Here is an 18,995-nt window from a genome sequence, read left to right as displayed (position 1 = left end):
AGCAGACCAGGACAAGATACTCCAGAGCATAAGGGGCTTCCATATGTATCTGTACAGGCACCACGATCAGGGACAGCAAATCAGCTTTTGGCTCTGCCGAGGGCTACATCCTCACACAGAACATGATGTCTATCAACATTATTATCCACCACTATGATGCACAGGGAACTCATGTCAAAAGACAAATGTCAGTACTGCAAACAATACTGGAACCTCTTTGAGAGAGCAAAGAATTAAAATGAGAAGAAAACCACAGATACCAACCCAGGAATACTCAGGAACCTGGAAGAAGAGCCTGTTAAAAAAAAATCTTATTAAAAATAATTAAAACTACAGATACCTCTGGTAGTGAGGAAGGGCAACATGCGGGAAGCTCTACATACTCCTCAGCTCACTTCAACATACCAAAAAGGGAAATTACACCACTGAAGTCCAGATACATCATAGTCTTACTGCGCACATTGCCAACAAAGTGACAGTAGTTTTATAAACTAGGATTTAGGAGACTTACTGGTTTTGCTTACATTAGCCAAAAAGCATGCAGATGACAAAAACTATCACCTACCACTTGCCCACTCCTGAGGTTCATTCTGCCTCTCAAGAGCCAACCAGCCACCACGTCTTTTATTGACAATAATTTATTCTGCTTTTATTACACTCAGTAGGAAAGCCTCCTGCCAAGGACAGAGCTATACTCAATATTCTTTCATAAACTTCAGATAAGCTCACCCAATACATTAATGAAGTCTAAGCAAATCAATGACAAAAAAACAACTGTGCACCCATCTCCTGGCAGTGCTCAGCATCTGTCTTAATAGAGGCCCCTAATTCCTATGGCTTCCATGTTGTAAGTCACTGAAGGTCAAATCCTGCATGTGCAGACCTCATCTGTCCAGGAAACACCATGATACTGTGGTAAGGGACTCTACTGAAAGCCTTAAAGTATGTGGCAGAGATGAACACAATCACAAAAATGCAGAAATGCCACCACACACACACCCGCACCCTCTGTTTAGAGGCCACTTCTGCCCTCCACACAAAGCAGTGCTATGCCACATCATGGGGCAGGGTGAATGTCTTGCTTCTGGGAACATGTCAGGGGACAGGCTGGGTGCTGAGCTGCAAGTGCATGAAATACAGGCCAGGGGGAGCGTGAGGAGAAAGCCTAATGTGAGAGTCTCACACTCCGTATGCGAGATCTGACAGCTTGATGCACACGTGCACGCACACACACACACACATTCCTAAGTGGCCACGCACAGGCAAGCATAACTGCACAAAGAGCATGCTTATCTCAGCATACTGCCTGCTCAAAACCTCTCACAGATGCATAGGTAGAAAATAACCTCCACAAGCAGCCCTGAAGCTTCCCATATTCCCATGCCACATCTTACATACCTGCTTTAAAGCTCCTGCTGTAACAAGCAGGGCTCTACCCTGGTTGTTTTCTGCCCTCCCCTACCACGTGCAGAGGAAAAAGCAGGCCGAAAGGGGATAAGGAAAAGAAGCTGTGAAAAGGACAAGAAAGCAAAGAACGCAGAGGGAGTAATGGGATGAAAGAGGAAAGCGGTAGGAAGGAGGAAGCCAGAGCAGCTGGATATTTTGTCACAGCACAGGGAACTCAGCCCATTACAGGGAAGCAGCCTTAGTGCAGCTCCGATAGTTGCCCTCTGCACACTCCTCCAGCAGCAGAGGAACTCCTGCCGAAGGCTGAGTGGGGCTGGCTCCCCACCGCTGCTGGGCCAGCTGCAGCCCAGGGCACAAGCAGGACACAGTACCAGGCCTGGCTCCTTGTAGACACACTCGAAAACCACCAGCACCAAGTGAGGGCCAGCACATGGACTGTGATCCCTACAAGATGCAACAAAAGCCCACCGAAAGGCTCTGGACTGCTGCATGGCTCAGGGCAAAGCACCAGAGATGGATGCCAGGGCTGTAAGACAGGGCTGGGCATGAAGCCTGGGGTGGCCAGCTGGGATCATAGGCACTGGCCCCAACGCACCTTGCCACCTTGCAAGGATCACTGGGGAATGACTAGGTGAGTGAATGACCGAAGGCAGGTGGGAGGATGGAAAACTCAAGTAACTGCATATACAATTGATGCAGACACACTTGGATGCAAGGTATATTTTCATGACTGTCACTGAAGACATGAGTGGAAATTTTAGCCCTCCTAAACTTATCCATCCTGCAGAGAACCTAGTTTGCCTTGTGATCACAGCAATCCTCAACAACAGAGACAATGGCACTCTGACAGAAGAGTTAAACAGATCAAAACCCCCCCACCCAGCATTCTCCACAGCACATTCATGACTGGTCTGGCTGACACTCTGAGAAACAGTTGCTCTGGATGCTGTCAGGATCAGGGGACAGCAACTCCTTCCCGTTAGAGAGTGTTGACTGGAGAACATATTTTGGAAGAAGAAAACCTACCTGTAGCCTTCAACTTAACAAAACTTCAGTCTTCATTAAAGGCAAAGGTGAGAATGAAGCTGGACTGTGCATCTCGCTGTCAAGGTCTCTTTTCTTATCACCCAGGACAAGGTATTCAGCAGAAAAACATTCTTAATGCCATTAATAGTCTTGAAATCCACAAGCCAGGTCATGGTCCAGCTGTAGCATTTGTTTCTTTCATACACAACCTTCTCCTAGCCATAAGCAAAGTAAGAGATCCACACTCCTCCTACTGTCTGCCTCTGTTGACCCACGTTTCTGTCCTGTCTCAAAGAAACTGCATGGTGAATGGAAATCCCCCAGAATGGCTCAGAGCTTTCTCCAAGAAATCTCACAAGATACTGCCTTGTTACATAAGCAATGCCTTGAAAATTCTTCCTACTGGGTAAAGAGCTAGGAACAACAGCTAGTTAGACATAGACCTGCTTGTATGCACCCTGCCTAGGAGCATGCTGCAAAGAAAGGAAGCATTTCACATACAGAGGATTACCAAGAATAAGCCTCCCTCAGGAAGCACTTCAGATCACAAATGCTGTCTGAGTGTGCAGATGGCTCTTTCCCCAACCCACATGGGCATCTCTTTCTCGCTCCACACTCTCCCCAAATTTCAGCAGGATCAATTCTCCATTAGCTCACAGCATGGCTATCAGACCTATGTGGCTTACCTAAATCCTGACTAGACTGGGATTAACACTAATTGCTAAAATGGTTCCATGTGGGCCATAATGAAAGCAGAAATTCTCAGATGTGGAGTGGAGACAGCTCTGGGATGAAGCATATACTCTGCAAGCAGGAGTGCATGAGGACATGTTAACTTATCCTTGATGTACAAGCAGAACTGGCTGCTCAAGTCACTTTCATGCTTTTGAAGGAGTCTTTGCTCACAGAGACCCTGGCAAAGCAACAGACATGCAGGTGCCACAAATGAGCAGACATTAATCTGGCCTTCAAATGAAGGAACTAATTTAGAAGATAATAAACACCAAAGCTAAGGTACCCTGGTGCCAACTTGAGTATCTTACCTAGTGATAGATCTGGCAACAAAAGAGCTCAGGAAGGCCACTTAGGACAGTAAGGTAAGTGGTGGAAGCGTTCTTCATATGAAAAATTCTTCAGAAAAGTCATTCCAACCCTGAGGGGCATACTCATAGCTGGCAAAACGTGAAACGAGGATTAGAGATGCAGAGAGAAAATCTGAAATGCAATTAGTCAAAGACATAACAAACAAGTCACCAGAAATTCCTGGTGATGAGAGCTGCCTCCAGGAATACTGCAAACACAAATTTCTCAGAAAGGCCGTCAGGCTGGATTTTGATGAGAAAATGGGTCTAGAACAGCTGCTCCTTCCTCTCACCCCCACCCAGGGCAGCACACTTGGACAGGTGAGCAGGAGCAGTTCCACACTGCTTCCTGCCCATTCACCTTCACTTCAAGGCCAGGTCTGGTGAGGCCCTGGGCAGCCTAATCTAGTGGGTGGCAAGTCTGCCTACAGCAGGAGGTTGGAACTTGATCTTTAAGGTCCCTTCCAACATAAGCCATACAACGATCCCACCTATTCTCAACCTGAGCAAGGGAGGGGGATGGAGATACCTTCTCTTACCACTGCTAGATGTTGAGAAGAAGTCTGCCATAGCCTGCCCATCATTGCTAACAGTGGGGATAACTCTCCACATCAGTATTTTTAAACAGCTGAACACATCAATCATAAAAATTGCACATGATTTCAAAAGGTAGCTGAAATGTTAATAATGATAATGAAAAAAAGGATTGTGCATTAAAACTGTTAGCTTCCAGAGAACTGAAGGGGAACAAACGTTCCTTTGCTTTTAAGAAAAGTCCAGAATAATCTGGGAAATTATAATCCTGTTAGCTTTTATTCTGTATCAACTAAATTAGCTGAGACAATAATTACAAAGAGTACTAAAAATCACCTTGCTATCTGTGATACAGATGAAAAAAAGCCAACAGGAATTTGGAGAGGATTAAAAAAAGAAATCATTCTTCACCAGTCCACTAAAATACTCCGAGCACATTAATGCAATAGTCAATGCAAGAGAAAGGGGAGATATTCATCAGGGCTTTCTAGTACCTTTCAATAAATTCCCCCACTAAAAGTGAAAGGAAAAACAAGAAATTATTGGACAAGATGTAAGAGTGTTCTTTTACATCGTTTGCTCAGTTATCCCATTCCCTGCTCAAAATTCCCTCTTCACAACACCAAGCCCAGAGCACTACAGACAGTAACAGTGGGAGACTCTTTGGATAGGACAAGGGTGCAACACATAATGGTGTTTTCACCACAGCTCCATTCCAACCTGCTCTGAGCAGTTTTTCACAAGGTGATACTGCAGAAGCCTTGTCCACATTAGAAGTAACAACATTGTAGGTGCTATTGAGGCTGAACTATCAGCAAAAACACCAAAAAATGTGCTGAAGATGGAAACAGGTACAGGTAGCACCCACAAGGCAGAAGGGGCTACAATGGGACATCCTTCATCACCGCTGAAAACTAGCAGTAGTGTCCTGTTAATCCCCTCTTACACTAAGGTTCAATTTCCCCGCTAGCAGTAGGAAGGAGAGAGAGAACAGCACAGTGACACAACTTGCAGGAGATACAAAAGAAAGTATTCAACACTATGGAAAAATAAGCCCTGCCAGGTCCCCTCCCAAAGAGAGGTAAGCAATCAATAGACTGACAGATCACCCTCAGCACCTACGGCTACAGGGTTACACATACCAGAAGGAGCAATTTATCCTATCTGCACACACTGGCGATGGGCTCTAAATTACTTGTAAGCACTGAACACTTGCATCGTGTTGCTGTGGATGGCTAAGCAAAGGCACCTGTTCAGTGTACCGTGTGGGCCTCAGAAAAAAGCAAACCAAACAAGCTGTGTAACTGTATAAGGAAAGAGAAACAGACATGAAAGATATCAAAATGCCATTGTATAAACCGAAAGCACAAAACTAACCTTAGATTCTGGACATTCCATCACAGAATGAGGTATAGAAGAAAAAGCAGAGGAACAGAGAAAGGCAAGAAAAAAATTAACATATATTTGAGAATGGACCATAAAGAAGAGATCTGAAATGTTAAGGAGCTGTTTTGATTAGAGAGAGTTGCTGTTCAAGAGAGAAAGGAGTTACGTGAAATAATAAAAGGCAAATCTGCCACTTCTATTTCCAGCTCTCACGAAACAGCAAATAATAGGGCATTCCACAAAACAACAGTCTTTTTAGTCATTTTTTTTGAATACCATTTGGTACAGCATTAACCAGGGGCACTCGCTGTCAGAGGACAGAAAAGCCAAGAGCTTAATGGTATTCAGAAAGGCTCAGACTTTCATGATAAAACAACCATACCTGATTTAACATGGAGCTTTTCATCTCTAAAAGTGCTTTTATAAAGCTCTTTACGAAACTCAGGATTGCTATCCCCCATGTTAGACTCATAAGAACATTACCTGTAATAAAATGTCTAAAGGGCTGTAAACACTCTTGCTCAAGGCATCAAGACAAAAATCACCCTATCGATCAGCCACAGTGAGAGACAGAATGCAAACAGGGTGCACCTATGGCTCCCACCATCATTAAAATCTCTGAGGAACCCATTTGGTGTATGCAGCTCCCATATTCCAATAACACTGAGCACCTTTTTGTTGTGGCTCAACTGGTTTCCAAGGATCTTCTATATTTATTAAATTATCTGCCACTGCAAGGACTTGGAAATCCTGATAATGGTGGGGCTGCATGCACGTGGCTAGTAGAACTATAGAGCGGCTTTAAATAACCCAAGGCAGCTCAAAGTGGAGAGGAACAGAAGGAAGTCCACCTCAGTTTAACACAGTGAGTGACTGAAATCACGTGCCATGCCAAATATTTCTGTACTTCTGTGCTTTAAAAACAACAACAGAAAACCCAGAACCCATTGAAACAACAGCGTAGTTGCATCCAAGGGGCTGTTATCTCCTTTTTGAACAAGGCTGAATAGCATCCAGTTAATATAAACTACTACAGCCTTCCTTAACACTATCAGCCTGGTAATCAAATTGACTGACAGCAGGGATGTGGCACTGAGACACAATTCAAAATGGAATTCTTATTGCCTCCTTTATATACTACCTTTTATTTCTACTATTTACAAAAGCTCATTCTTATGCACACCGGAGACTTCCCACTCAAACGCTTCCTTCCATTAATACTAACCGATCGCACCGCTGATTGCAAGCTGAATGTGTATCTTTGGAACTGGAATACTCCTGGTACAACGCAGCCCACAGTCTAATAATTCATTATTTGTGTAAGTCATGTACAACACTCACGAAGATTTCTCCGTGGGTTTCTGTCTGCCCATAAGAGATGGGGGCGTTCTACATGTTCTCACTCAAGCAGGTAGGTTGGTACCTTTTCAGTCCTGTGCTTTTTAGTCAGCTCTGTTCAGGGGTAAAAGAGCTTCCCCCAAATCGCAGTTTGGACCGCCATAGCTCATAAGTGGGGTGAGCGGTGTGTCTGAGCAGTGGCAACAGCAGATCACCTCCTCTGGTGCAGATCTTTACAAGCACAGCATATAGGCTCTTGTTCACTGCTGGCAAAAATGCTGATAGTGGTGACTATGTTGCAAAATTGTGTTCTGTAACTGAGAATTTGTTCTATCAAATAGTGTTATTGTGCTCTTTGTATCTGTTGTAGTTTGTGTGGAAATAAACAGGAGGCATTACTTTTGGAGCTACCTACATAGCTTACAAAGAATTAAGGACAGAAACGACTCCCTTAGACTGAAGCGACCATTACTTAGCCTCCCAGTTCCATGAATACAGGAGCAAGGTGTCACTCAGCTAACATGGCCAGTGAACTCTGACCAAATGGAAGGACGATCACAGTGAATCTGTGCCAGGTGAAATATAGTGTTGCTGATGGGGCCTTGCATCACAAATGCTCGAGCAGCTGAATTGAAAGCAAATCCGTGGAAATCAGGAAAAACCTTTCCAAACACTCCAAGGCAGCCCACTTGCACATAACAAGCTGCCACCCTTGGAGTCATCAGGACCACAAATTTCCATGCACAAGCACAAACAGACAGCTGACCTCACACCTACACTGCACATACTCCCACACTAACATCTTTTTTCACAGTATGGTTTTCACCAGTAAGTGTAGCTGACAAAGGGGAGGCCCAGCAACAAAGCCCTAGATCAAGACACCCCATGATTACAGAAGCATTTCTGCCTGGATGAGGTACATCTCTTCCAGCAGTCACTGGAGAGGAGGAAGCAGTGCTGCTAGGCCACAGTCCCCTTGTTGAACTCTACCCTTGCTGACTGGTGCATGCACAGCCAGTACTGATCATCTGCTCATGTTCCATCTTCATTTTGCTCCAAGCTCGGTCATTTGTGCTCTGATTATCCCTCATTACTGACGACCTTGCTGTAATGAGTTTTAATCTGCCTCGTATTAATTAGAAACATTTTCATTAGCCAGCTCAATTTTAGGTAAATAGCTAATAGAAGCAACTGAGCAGCAATTAGTTATCTGTGGGGCAGTCCAGGAGAAAAACCAGAAGGGAGCAGTTGATGCCCCTCTAAACACCTCTGTGATATACAGCACTATTCTAAGTCTCCTTAGCAGAGAAAACAAGAAGCATAGGGATGTCCGGCTAAAATAACTGAGGCATAGCACTTCTACAGCTCCAGTATTACCTGCCTGTCCTCACCCACTAACGGTTCCAGACCAAGCTCTTGAGCACGGGAATGTGAGACTGACATCAAGTTGAGCCCTTTATCTACAGACATCACCTCCAGTGGATGTGTGACAGTTGTGCCAAAATGATGATTGATTCGATGCTGCAGACAAGAGGCCTATACGTCAGACACAATCTTGAGGGCTTGAAAGTATAAACGTTCAGAAAACTAGATCTCTGCTGCAAGGAACAGCTAAGACATCCTTTAGCACAGATCAGTGGTAGAGTTCCTGGTCACCTGAGTAACAGAACCACAAGGAGGAAATAAAATCAGTTGTAATACTGTGAGGTGATGGTTTATTTCCTGCAGTAGGCACAGGCACTGAACATATTGCAATACTGGACACAAGCCATAAAAGCAGCTGTCAGCACACAAACCAGAGGAGAACCCAGTCCACCAGATCATGCCATGCTGGTTTCTGAAAGGTTTCTGAAAGCTTAGCAGGAGTAAAATCTGCAGTAATTTAACACAGTAGATTCGATTCAGATACATTCAAGAAGCCAGTGGAGGCAAGAACAGTTATGAGCCCTTGGCAGAAATATACTTGGGTTCCAGAACAAACTTTAAGTGATAGTTCATTCTGGATGGATTCAGACACATCTTTTGCCAGCCAAAATTAAAGGAAAGGAGAAAACTAAGAGCTCGTTTTCCTTTACCCTTCCTGAAAGATGCGGTCTGTAAACAAATTCTCAGCGGTGGCAGCAGTCCCTGTGCAGGCCCATAGTCTTATGGTAGCTCCTACCATAAGATCATTTAACACTGTTACCGCCAGCTTCATAAATACCTCTGAAAGCATTTCACATTGGTAAACCCCCATTCTTCCTCACTGATCCTAAAAAAAAACTGAACTTATAACAGCTAAATGATCTGAGTGGGTCCCACAAAGAACAGTACTGTCAGGACTGGGAATAAAAATCAAAGTTCTGTTGTCTTTGCTAGATTATCTACCTAACACACCAAAAGCAAGAAGACAGGCAGAACTGGACAATAAAAGAACCTCCAGTACTGGTTAGAATTTTTAGAGACCTTTTTTGCTTCTGGTTTCTATGGCTGGCTCTGTTTCAAATAGTCTCTCCTTCACAATTAAAGAAGTTGATGATTTGCTGTAAATGGACACTGAAGTAACACCAGAGCATTGCCTCACTAGAGATAATGAGAGCGAAACTTTGGAAGGTAAGAAAGGAAGAGGAATTTAAAACAGTAATATGTTCTAAAGCCTCTGGGTAGAATGGTGAACATACATTTCAAAGCCTAAGCTACTTCATGGGAAACTTGGAGGGCAAAATGAAGGCTAGCTTCCATTCCATATGCCAAACTAAACTTTCTATTTCTCACACACGAGTGAAACCCTCTCACAGTTGTGTGCAGATCTGTGCTCATCCCTTGATCTTAGCCTGCTGAGGACAACAGGTACACAAGGTTGCCTGGTGCTTCACTACAGAGCACCCACAAAGGAAAGAAAGTCACTCAGCAGCATGGCTGCAGTAAGCAGAGACATATACAGAGGCTGCAGTGAAATTAGGCACGTGTCTCAATCCATTGATCACAGTGCCTGCAGCTCCTGTTACGGAGGCAGGTGAAACGATAATAAATTTGACACAGTATCTCTCAAATTCTTGCCAGCAAAATTAATTCAGCTCAGCTTGGATCAAATCACGTGGAATGACAGTAAAAACAAGCTGAGAGTTGGGAAGACACCATCTTAAATGGTCTTGCCTTCAGCAATGGTGGGGGGCTCCCAGCCATCACTCCTATTAAGCCCTGCTTTAATTGCTTTCAGTTGTTGTAGGGAACAAGATCAACTGAAACGTGTTACATTCAGAAGTGTTCCCTAAAGAACTGCTGACACACCCTACAGAAACTGGAGACTAATAACCTAATGGTAAGAGATGATTTTTGCAGCAAAAATGCTCCAGGGGGAGAACACTCTCCAGGCAGCTATACCCACACAAGAAAACACTGGGTAGGAATTAGCATGGGAAATGGATGCTGGTCCTGGGCAACAGAAAGGGAGGGCAAATTAGCTCAAACAAGGCCACAGTAGGATTTAGTTGCCACTGATGTTTAATAGCTATGCACGGGGAGGATTTAAAATAGGGACAAGAGTGTGGAAATGGTCTTTTCACTGAAAAAAAGTCCCAAATCCCAGGTAAAGTAGAGCAAGCAAAACAAATAAAGCAGGGTATGACAGGAGCCACTGCAAGACAGCCGAGCCAGGATGGTATTGATGAGAAAGTTTCATGATTTGCCCTCAGTAATAAAACCAGTGATGCCAAGAGGATTAAACTTGGTAACATCGTCCAACTGCTCAAGTGATCAGACACTGTAAATGGGAAGGGAAACATACAGAGTGTTAATGGGGGCAGTGAAGAGGTGGAAAATGAGATGAAGTGAATATCAAGTTAATCTGTTCAACGTTGAATATTCCTGACCTTCGAAGAAAAGTGGCAGACCCCAGTAGCAGACATGAGGATGGACACTTGATTGCCTCTTTCCTTAGTCCCCTTGCCCCATCCTGCAATAAAATGGAGCTGGAAAAGATACAGAGCTTAGAGGAACCTCTAAGATACTCTGACAGACGAGGTTTATAAAGATGGACGACCTATACAGAGAAGGAAAGATGAAGAAAGCTCAGCTAAGTCCCATCTAGTTCAGCAGCAGTGGCACAAGACAGGGTAGCTTCACACAGTCTGCTCTCCTAGTGTGGGTGTGCAGAGAAGAAGGAAGAGCAGAAGCAGCCGTTGCTGCTGGAGGGGAGAAATCATCACATCCGCTTTGTCAACGCTGAAGAATCTGGGCTGACATTTTTTTCTTCCCGACAGTCGAATCCCACCCTACGAGCTGCATGTCACAGCTGACCTCCAGTCAGGACCTATCTCAGTCAAAGTCAGGCAATTAAGCCATGTGACAGCAGCTTCTCCCCCTTCTACATATGCAGCTTCACTCCTGGCAGGTCACTACAATGGCCAGGAAAGCACAGAAAACAGGCCCAATCCCTCACCGACAGTCACACACCAGCATTTGGTTTGGTCACAGAATCCAGAAAGAAGAATTTCTGCTGCAGTCTCTCTAGAGATCTCAATAAACTGTTCCCTTACCAAATTAACACAGGCAGATTCTTCTCCCCTTCTTTAATCTGAGATGCCCTGACCTTTAAAGTACGGCCTTCTTCCCATAGGAAAAGGGTGCCTGAAGAGAAGAAAGACTGCAATACATGAAATAGCTGGAAGTGATTAAATTAGATTGACTAGAGACTCAGGAAAGATAGCAACCATGAGATTATGCTGTCAATTCAAAAAAAATTGCTGCAACTGTCATAGCACAACATCCAACCTACAGAGAGTGGCTGCGGTGGCATTAAGTCATCACCAATAGTAAAGCACAGTTCTAATTTTAAAAAGGCCTATGTTGGGAAGAAAAAAAAAAGTCCCCTTGTTACTCAGCAGATCTGATCCCCTCTGGGTATCAGTCAGAGTTGCTATCTTCAGTGAAAAATATATAAATGTCTCCAGCTTTTTTCCTCTAGTTAAGAGCACACAGCTCCACACCAGGAAAGGAAGCTGTGTCTGTTAGCATCCCAGCAGTGACACCACTACGGAGACTGAGCTGGTGCCTCTTCAGATTCACGTACAAACAACAGACTTGCTGAACTGCAATTAGAAGGTCAGATCCTTCCCCATAGCCGCTCCTCTGCTTTCACACTGGAAACAGCTGGTCTGCGTAGTTGCCAATGGAAGCAGAATTTGGAAAAAATACACTCATATGGGTGCCTCTGAAAGTAGCATTTTGTCTGCTGAATCTTTATGGATGGTAAGAATACAAGACACAGTGAGAACTTACACTGACCTTGAGGGTGCCACTTAAAAATAGCATGAGGAAGCAGTTTAGAAAAGTACAAATATTAGACATGGCATCACAGTGAGATGAGCAAAAGGACAGCCCAAGTGAACCTGTATGACATTTAGTCACGACCCAGAGTAGATTACTTTTGCTCCCACAGTAGGCAGAAGGAATTACCCCCAGCAGCACCAGAGGCAGTTGCCTTCATTGTATGTAGTATCACAACAAAAAGCACTGCACGTGTTAACCCTGCACTTGTCTATGGCTCACCTAGGTTGTGAAAGGAATGAAACCGAGATCATCTTAATGTACACCTATATATTCAACATCTTGCCCTTTCCATTGCCCAGTTGTTGAGTTTTCCCTCTCACCCAGGAGATGAATGAGGATCCACAAGGCAGGGACGTTACATTCGTAAATGTCAAATACGTTATAAGAAACAAAAGTAAAAAAGTTAGTAAAGCTGATGGATGTTGTTTCATTATAATTTTAATAAAATGAAGTGCCCCATCCCACCGTAGACTCACTGTCAGCCACTATTATGAGGAAGTGGGTACAACATGAAATAGTATCAGTGCACAGGGAGCTGGCACACATTCAACAAGAAAAGGAGCAGAAAGACTTCATTTCTTCATTTTTAGGTTACCTGTCCTATCCAGGACCAAAATGTTTGGTCAATAGTCATTAAGAGTGGTTCAAACTAGGACATTCGAAAACAGGTCTTTTCTTAATTGCCTGTGGAAAAATATCACCATCCTCACCTCCAACTCTCCCAGAGAAGCAACTACGAATAGCAAAAAATGGGTTTTATCCAGTGGAAATCTAAGATAGATCTTTTCTTGATATAAGAGATACCAGTTACTACAGATAACTTTCACAGGTAGCTGAAGAAGCAGGGTAAGAAAAGCTTGTTCTTTCATTACCCAGTTAGAACTCCTCAGTGGAGAATACTGCAAAACTGGCCATACTTGTCACAGTTTAAAAAACAAAACACTATCTAGACATCCAGAGGCTTCAGTTTGAATCTCACATGAGCAAAAGTCAAGGTCTTCCTTTGTCAGAAGGAGAAGAATCTGGTATAGGAAGCTAACACTGGACAAGAACAAACAAAGACGATACTGCAGTGGAGACAGACAAGTCAAAACCAGGCACTTCTCAATGTGGACTAAAAGGTAAATAATAAACTTCAGACAAAAGGCCAATCACAAAGTCAATCAGTATGAGACCTGACAGAAAAAAAAATACTGAAAAAGATTCTCAAATGAATCAAACCTTGCTGGCAAAGTACAATCACTGTGAATGAGAACCAAAGACAAAATTTGAGTGACAAGAAGGACTACAGAGAATTAAGCACTGCATAAGATGGTTGTGAAGCAAGCAATGCAAGCATTATTTATGGATTACTAGCATCTGAGAGAGTGCCGGATGTACAAACACTTGGCTAGCGTTGATAAAGTCAAGAGAGGGGATGCTGGTCCCAATTAGATAGATTTTGCTAAGTCACTGCTGCCTAATAACTTGAGTGAGACTTCAAACAAGGCAAAGCTGACAATATGAACAGGACTCCTCCGAGAGGCTTCTTTAGATCTACATTATGTCTATTCTAGAGCCTAACACAGACTCACTTTTAATTGTGTGCTCATCAGCATGTGATTTACAAACATCTCATAGTAGGCAGTCAATTATGAGATATACATGTAACTGCCTCTTTGAGAGCATAAATAACAAGTTCACACGAATTGCTGCCCTGACTACACATAAGTTGGGTGAACTTCTAAATACAGTCATGAGCGATTCAGTTATTTCTAACTCCTACTTTCTTGGGCTTGAACAACACAGATCTTATGTCCTTCACAACAAGAACCCTTAGTGAACATAAAGTAGTTCAAATAATGACTTAGTGCCTTGTTCTGAAGCCCAAATTCACAAGCCTATCATTCCTCACTTCCAAGCCAAGATCCTACTGGTTCAATAACAATCGTGAAGACCTCCCCTCCATATGGCAATGCCTCATCTCATGCTTATTTTGGCACATGATATTGGAAAACCAAAAGCTCAATTAAAGTAAGCTTGGAAACACACTCTATTTCTAGTCTTGCAAATCCCTCATCTCCAGCAAAGTATGCCTTGGTTCACAGAAAAGCACACGATCCTAACAGTTATATGGCAGCTGTTAGATTTTACTATTCAGTTGCTTGAAAGAAGGAAAAGAAATCTCTGTTGGCCTATTAATCTGTCATAACGAGACTCTTCATAATTAATTTGTCCCTAACAGTTGCTTTGTAATGATAGCAAGAGAATATTTCAGGAATGGCAATTACCTCTGGTGTCAAAATGATGAGGAAAACAAATGTTCAACCATCAACAAAATGCAGTGCCTTTTCCACTCCCATCCGATGGTGGGTGACAGCACTGCACATCAGAATTACAGTGCGGTTAATTACTAGGTATGTTGCAATTGAGAATTCATTTCCCTTCTTGAGATGAAATTTCTTGAGCAATGTGGGTAGGAGGAGGGGCATCTGTTACTGGGATGGTGGTTGTGTGACTTATCTACACATTATTTCTTTAATTAACTACACATATGTCCAACAATTATAAGCAGTGAACATTTTTTTTTGAGATATTTTAAGCAACCTTCCTTCATTAGCTGCACATATGTCCCACCATTTAATGGATTTTGTAAAAGGACAGAGCCTGTCTTTTTTTCTGTTGTTGCTTTATTTAAATTTAATATTTCTCAAATAAAAACCACATGCCTGTATTAGTCTTTCATTACTAACATGCAGTGTAATGGCTTCTGTAGGCTGTTTGTAATTGGAAGAGTTTCTCGTGCTGTGAGCTCATCAGATTTCAGCACATTATGGAACCTGACACTGAACTGTTTCAGGAGTAAGATTTCCAGGAAAGGTAAGGCAAACACAGGTGCTTGTGACTCCAGGTGAGAACCAAGCTCTGGCACTGCTCAGAACACTACTTCAGAAGGGAACTGGGAAGGGGAAACCTCCTGGCTCAGCTGCCTTTGACAGAAACAGGCAAAGCTGCAGCACGTGAGACCTGCCTGGGTCTGGCAATGAAACCACCCTGGGCCTGGGTCTCAGTTTTCTCTGAAAATTAATTTTGTGGTGAACCCTTGCCCTGTGAGTAACCAACGAGTGCAACGCTGGGTGAAGCAAGTCTGTATCCCATCTGCCAGCAGGCAGAGAGCAAGGGAGATGACAGCCAGTGCTGGAGCATTAGTGGTAGGAGGTAAGGGCAGAGCTGCAGCAGGCTGGAAGTGAAGCAGGAGAGCAGGATGTGAATCCAGGCCTGGTACCAACCTGTCCCTAACCTGTGGCCTCCAGGGCCAACAGAGATGAAGAGAAGCTGCAGTGAATCTATGACCTGCCAGCCAGGAGCCGGTATGGCACTTGGGACCTTTTCACAAGCTTCAAGCTGCTGACATCTCATCTTCAAGCAAACAGCTCAGCACAAGCACCAGCACAAAGCAAGGAAAGTACGGTCCCCACTAACAGCCCTGCTGTTGCTAACTCTTCACCACATAGAAACCATCACTGGCAATGAACATTCAGACTACAACAGCAAAACCTGAGCTTACTTCAAGAAATAAAAGTAAGGAAGAGATACAGAACAGGCACTACCAGGGCATTTCAGAGATGAAAAACCTCCTGCTAGGCTCTGGAAATGCCCAGCTGTGCTGTCTGACTGTGAATAAAACGCAAAGGGCTCCAGGGAAGAAACTGTATCTTCCCTTCTTCACACAACAATTCTACAATAAACAAGTGGGAATGCAAAGCCTGCTGCCCTTTAGCAATCCTAAAATAAACTTGTGTTCAGAGCAGCCCTATGATAACAAACTGGATGCACAGTTACAGAGTTCACAGGCAACTCAAAACCAATACATTTTCAAACAGAAACTGCACGGGCAGTAAAGACGTTCTAGGATCTGGTTTGTTGTGTTGCTGTTGTTTTGTGGGTTTTTTTTTTTTTAAAGCAATTCTGTTTGTGACCTTTTCAGTGAAATTTCCTCCAAATTCAGCAAAGTTGGCAAGGCAGTAAATGAATCCAGGCTTGGCGGGAGGCATTTCATAAAGCACTGAGCACGTGTGTTTATGTATGGGCTTACACGCAAATTCATTGTTAGAGTGGAGCTAGGAACAGAGTTGAGGCTGTATGAAGATGACCCCTGTCACTATGTTTATCTGCCCCCTGTGGGCCCCTTGCAAGTCACATCAGCTCAGTACACTGACAAAAACAAGTTGTTACTGGTGTCAGACCTGCCAAGATGATGCTGCTGCAGAGGAAGGAGCAGCAAGCTATTCTGAATGGTGCACCATCAGCAGAATTTGCAGTCACTGAGACAGGACTCTCTCCCTCTCAAAAATAAAAAATAAGGAAGGGGGAGAAACCCCAAATCAATTCTACAAGACCAGAAGTAGGCTAAACTAGGCCAGATGTCAAGATTCACTCCACCAAAGCCATCTTTGATTCTGCCTTGGAAGTGGCTATTTCAACACAAATAAACCCTGGACACACAGGCACATAAGTACAGGCAGATAAATATGCCCATCCAGATGCACTAAAATGCAGACATGCACTCACATCAGCAGATTCCTAGGCAGGGCATCTGAACACTCTCGTCAATAAATGAAGGGGTTGCTTCCAAATCTGGCACTGAACTCTACATTTTGTTTTGTTTCTAGACTACATCAAGCAGCTGCTTCAACTCAGAGACACACTGCTCCCTTCTTTCTAGTCCACAAGTCTTCCCCAGCCTCACAGACTCCTGCCTGGCCCTGAGATACTGGATGGAGGAACTGAAGAGTTCCCAACAGGGGCACTGCAACCTCAAGTGTGCAAACTGGGTAGCCCCCACATACATGAAAGGATTCACCTGAAACCCACTAAGATGCCTTCAACATTGCTAAGAACTTCAGGGAAGTGTTTGCAAAACATCAACCACCAGAGCAATTCCCTCAGCATTCACTTAAGAGACTAAAGGAAGACACTGGCTTGACAGGTAAGATAATTGCATGCTACCCTTCAGCACATTCTTTTATCAGATACACTTTGAGGACAGTGCTGTAAGGTCACTAGTTGAGCATACCAATCTACAGTTTTCAGCCCTGCTCTGAAATTCCAACCTGTCCTGATATAAAGTATCTTCCACATGGAACACCAGTCTTTTTACCTGTTTTTATATCGCCATACTCCATCCTCACAGGAATGATTAGATATCTATTTTTACCAGTGTCACATAAGATTATTTCAACTCTCAAGCCAATTGTCTTTCTATTTTTAAAATAGGCAAAGCACTGGTTACTTGTCATTCCTTCTGATTTTACAGGCAACCTACAACAACCAAGTTGTTTTAGCTTCTGTCAGTTCCCATGAAGGGCTGGACCTGGTGGTCTTCCAAGGCCCCTTCTAACCTGGGCTGTTCTATGATTCTGTTAAGTTATATAAACTGATCAGTAGTAGCTGGACGCTACCTAATCTTCACTAAGAAAATATCCCTACATAGGATAGGTACCAATCCAAAGTCAACTAAAACAGTCTTAAGTTACATACAGTAGCAACCTAAGAAACCTCATTCTCTTTTTGCTTCCTTCCCTCTTGAGTCCTCTGAGAAATTCTGCATGCATATCTATTTGCACCATTCACATCCAGGGTGAAAATCCAGGCAAACAAGTCAGTCTAAACCCTGAGCTCCTCAAAGCCAACACCATCTCTTTCCAAATCACTGACTTTGCACCGAGTGTCTCTTTCACTCCAAGACTCAAGATGTAGTCTAAACACTAAATAAAACTGTTTCTTCACGTTCCAGTTGCTCCTTTCACGGTGCTCCTCATGATGCAAGCTCCTTGCAACCTACATCCTTCAAGAGCTTCCAATAGGTTCCTCTCTGCACCAGCAGAAATGTTCTTCAGATGTTCCTCTGGCTATTATGTACACCTCAGCAGCTATAAAAAAGCAAAGCAATGAGGTCCTCAGGGATACAAACACAAAGGGATAGCCCCACCTGGAGGAGAGAAGGCAAAACGTTCCCAAGGCCCACAGTTTCACTCCAGCTGGGAGGCACCTGAAAGACACAGGAATACTTAGGCAATCCTTGCAGACCAGTGGCATAGCTGATACTTGACACTCATGCTCCTTGTGAGACATTTCAGGGATGAGAGTGCTGAGCCAGCAAGAAAAGTGCAATGAATTAGGTATTATTTCCCCTCATTTCTTTCCTTCCCTCTCCTCAAAAAACACCACAGTGAGATGGCCTATTTCTCTAAGTAAACTTGTGCAGAGGACTGAAGGACATCCTGCTTTGTAGGCACTCATCCCAAAATGGACTTTCCACGCTACAAAATTAAAACCTAGAGATGCTGTGACCATAACATTCAGCTGACCATACTCTAGAAAGCAGAAGGAGGAAAAGAAAGTGTCTTAAAATTTTAAGATCTATTTTACAGCTTGTTATGTGTTTTTGGTGCAAAGCTTTCATGCTTTATGTGTTGGCTATAATATATATATTTATATGTATATATATAAAATATATATATACAGTTTGCTAGACAGCAGCATTCATAAGTGAAGTCATCAAGGCAACAGCTGGTCCTGCTAGTAGCTTTTTTAGGCTGCGTTACTGTCCATGATTCCATTTAGATGAAGATATATCCTTGGGAGAACAAGCATGGGGCAACCTAACATGATCAGCTCAGGTACTGCAGATGAGATGCGAAGTTCTTTACCTCTCTTACTAGTTCCATTTAGCTTGGTGACAGAAAGTCACTGCCACCTAACAGCTCTTCCATGTCTCCTATGGAAGTTCAAACTTCTCAGCCCATTCACCACAGTTGGAAGGCAAAGAGAACCACCAGCGTGTGCGCCAGCTGTGGTGCAGAACAACCCCTGGTCCCCACTCAGAGCTGTCAGTTTGAAGGACTGCTGTGGAAACCTCTCAGGCATTTC

The 18,995-nt window shown here is 43.6% G+C and overlaps 1 protein-coding gene across 20 annotated transcripts in view; it reads right to left on the bottom strand.

Annotated features, from left to right (window-relative positions):
- The window catches only part of ADCK1 (aarF domain containing kinase 1), an 83,066-nt gene that overhangs the window by 47,081 nt on the left and 16,990 nt on the right, over nt 1-18,995 (bottom strand). For 8 of the 20 annotated variants that reach the window (XR_005860045.2, XM_015287406.4, XM_015287400.4 and 5 more), the window contains exon 4: nt 18,055-18,114. The exons of 11 other annotated variants lie outside the window; for them this stretch is intronic. Coding sequence is in view for 7 of the 9 variants with exons in the window: in XM_015287406.4 (XP_015142892.1) it covers nt 18,055-18,114 (60 nt within the window). In the remaining 2 variants the exon portion in view is untranslated. Of the gene's footprint in view, nt 1-3,476; nt 3,496-18,054; nt 18,115-18,995 lie in introns of those variants that run through there. One more of the 20 variants, XM_040701008.1, reaches the window with a different exon arrangement.

The sequence above is a fragment of the Gallus gallus genome, chromosome 5, assembly GCF_016699485.2.
Source record: "Gallus gallus isolate bGalGal1 chromosome 5, bGalGal1.mat.broiler.GRCg7b, whole genome shotgun sequence".
Lineage (NCBI taxonomy): Eukaryota > Metazoa > Chordata > Aves > Galliformes > Phasianidae > Gallus > Gallus gallus.
The sequence above is the reverse complement of the archived record's forward strand: the minus strand, read 5'-3'. Positions and strand labels throughout refer to the sequence as shown.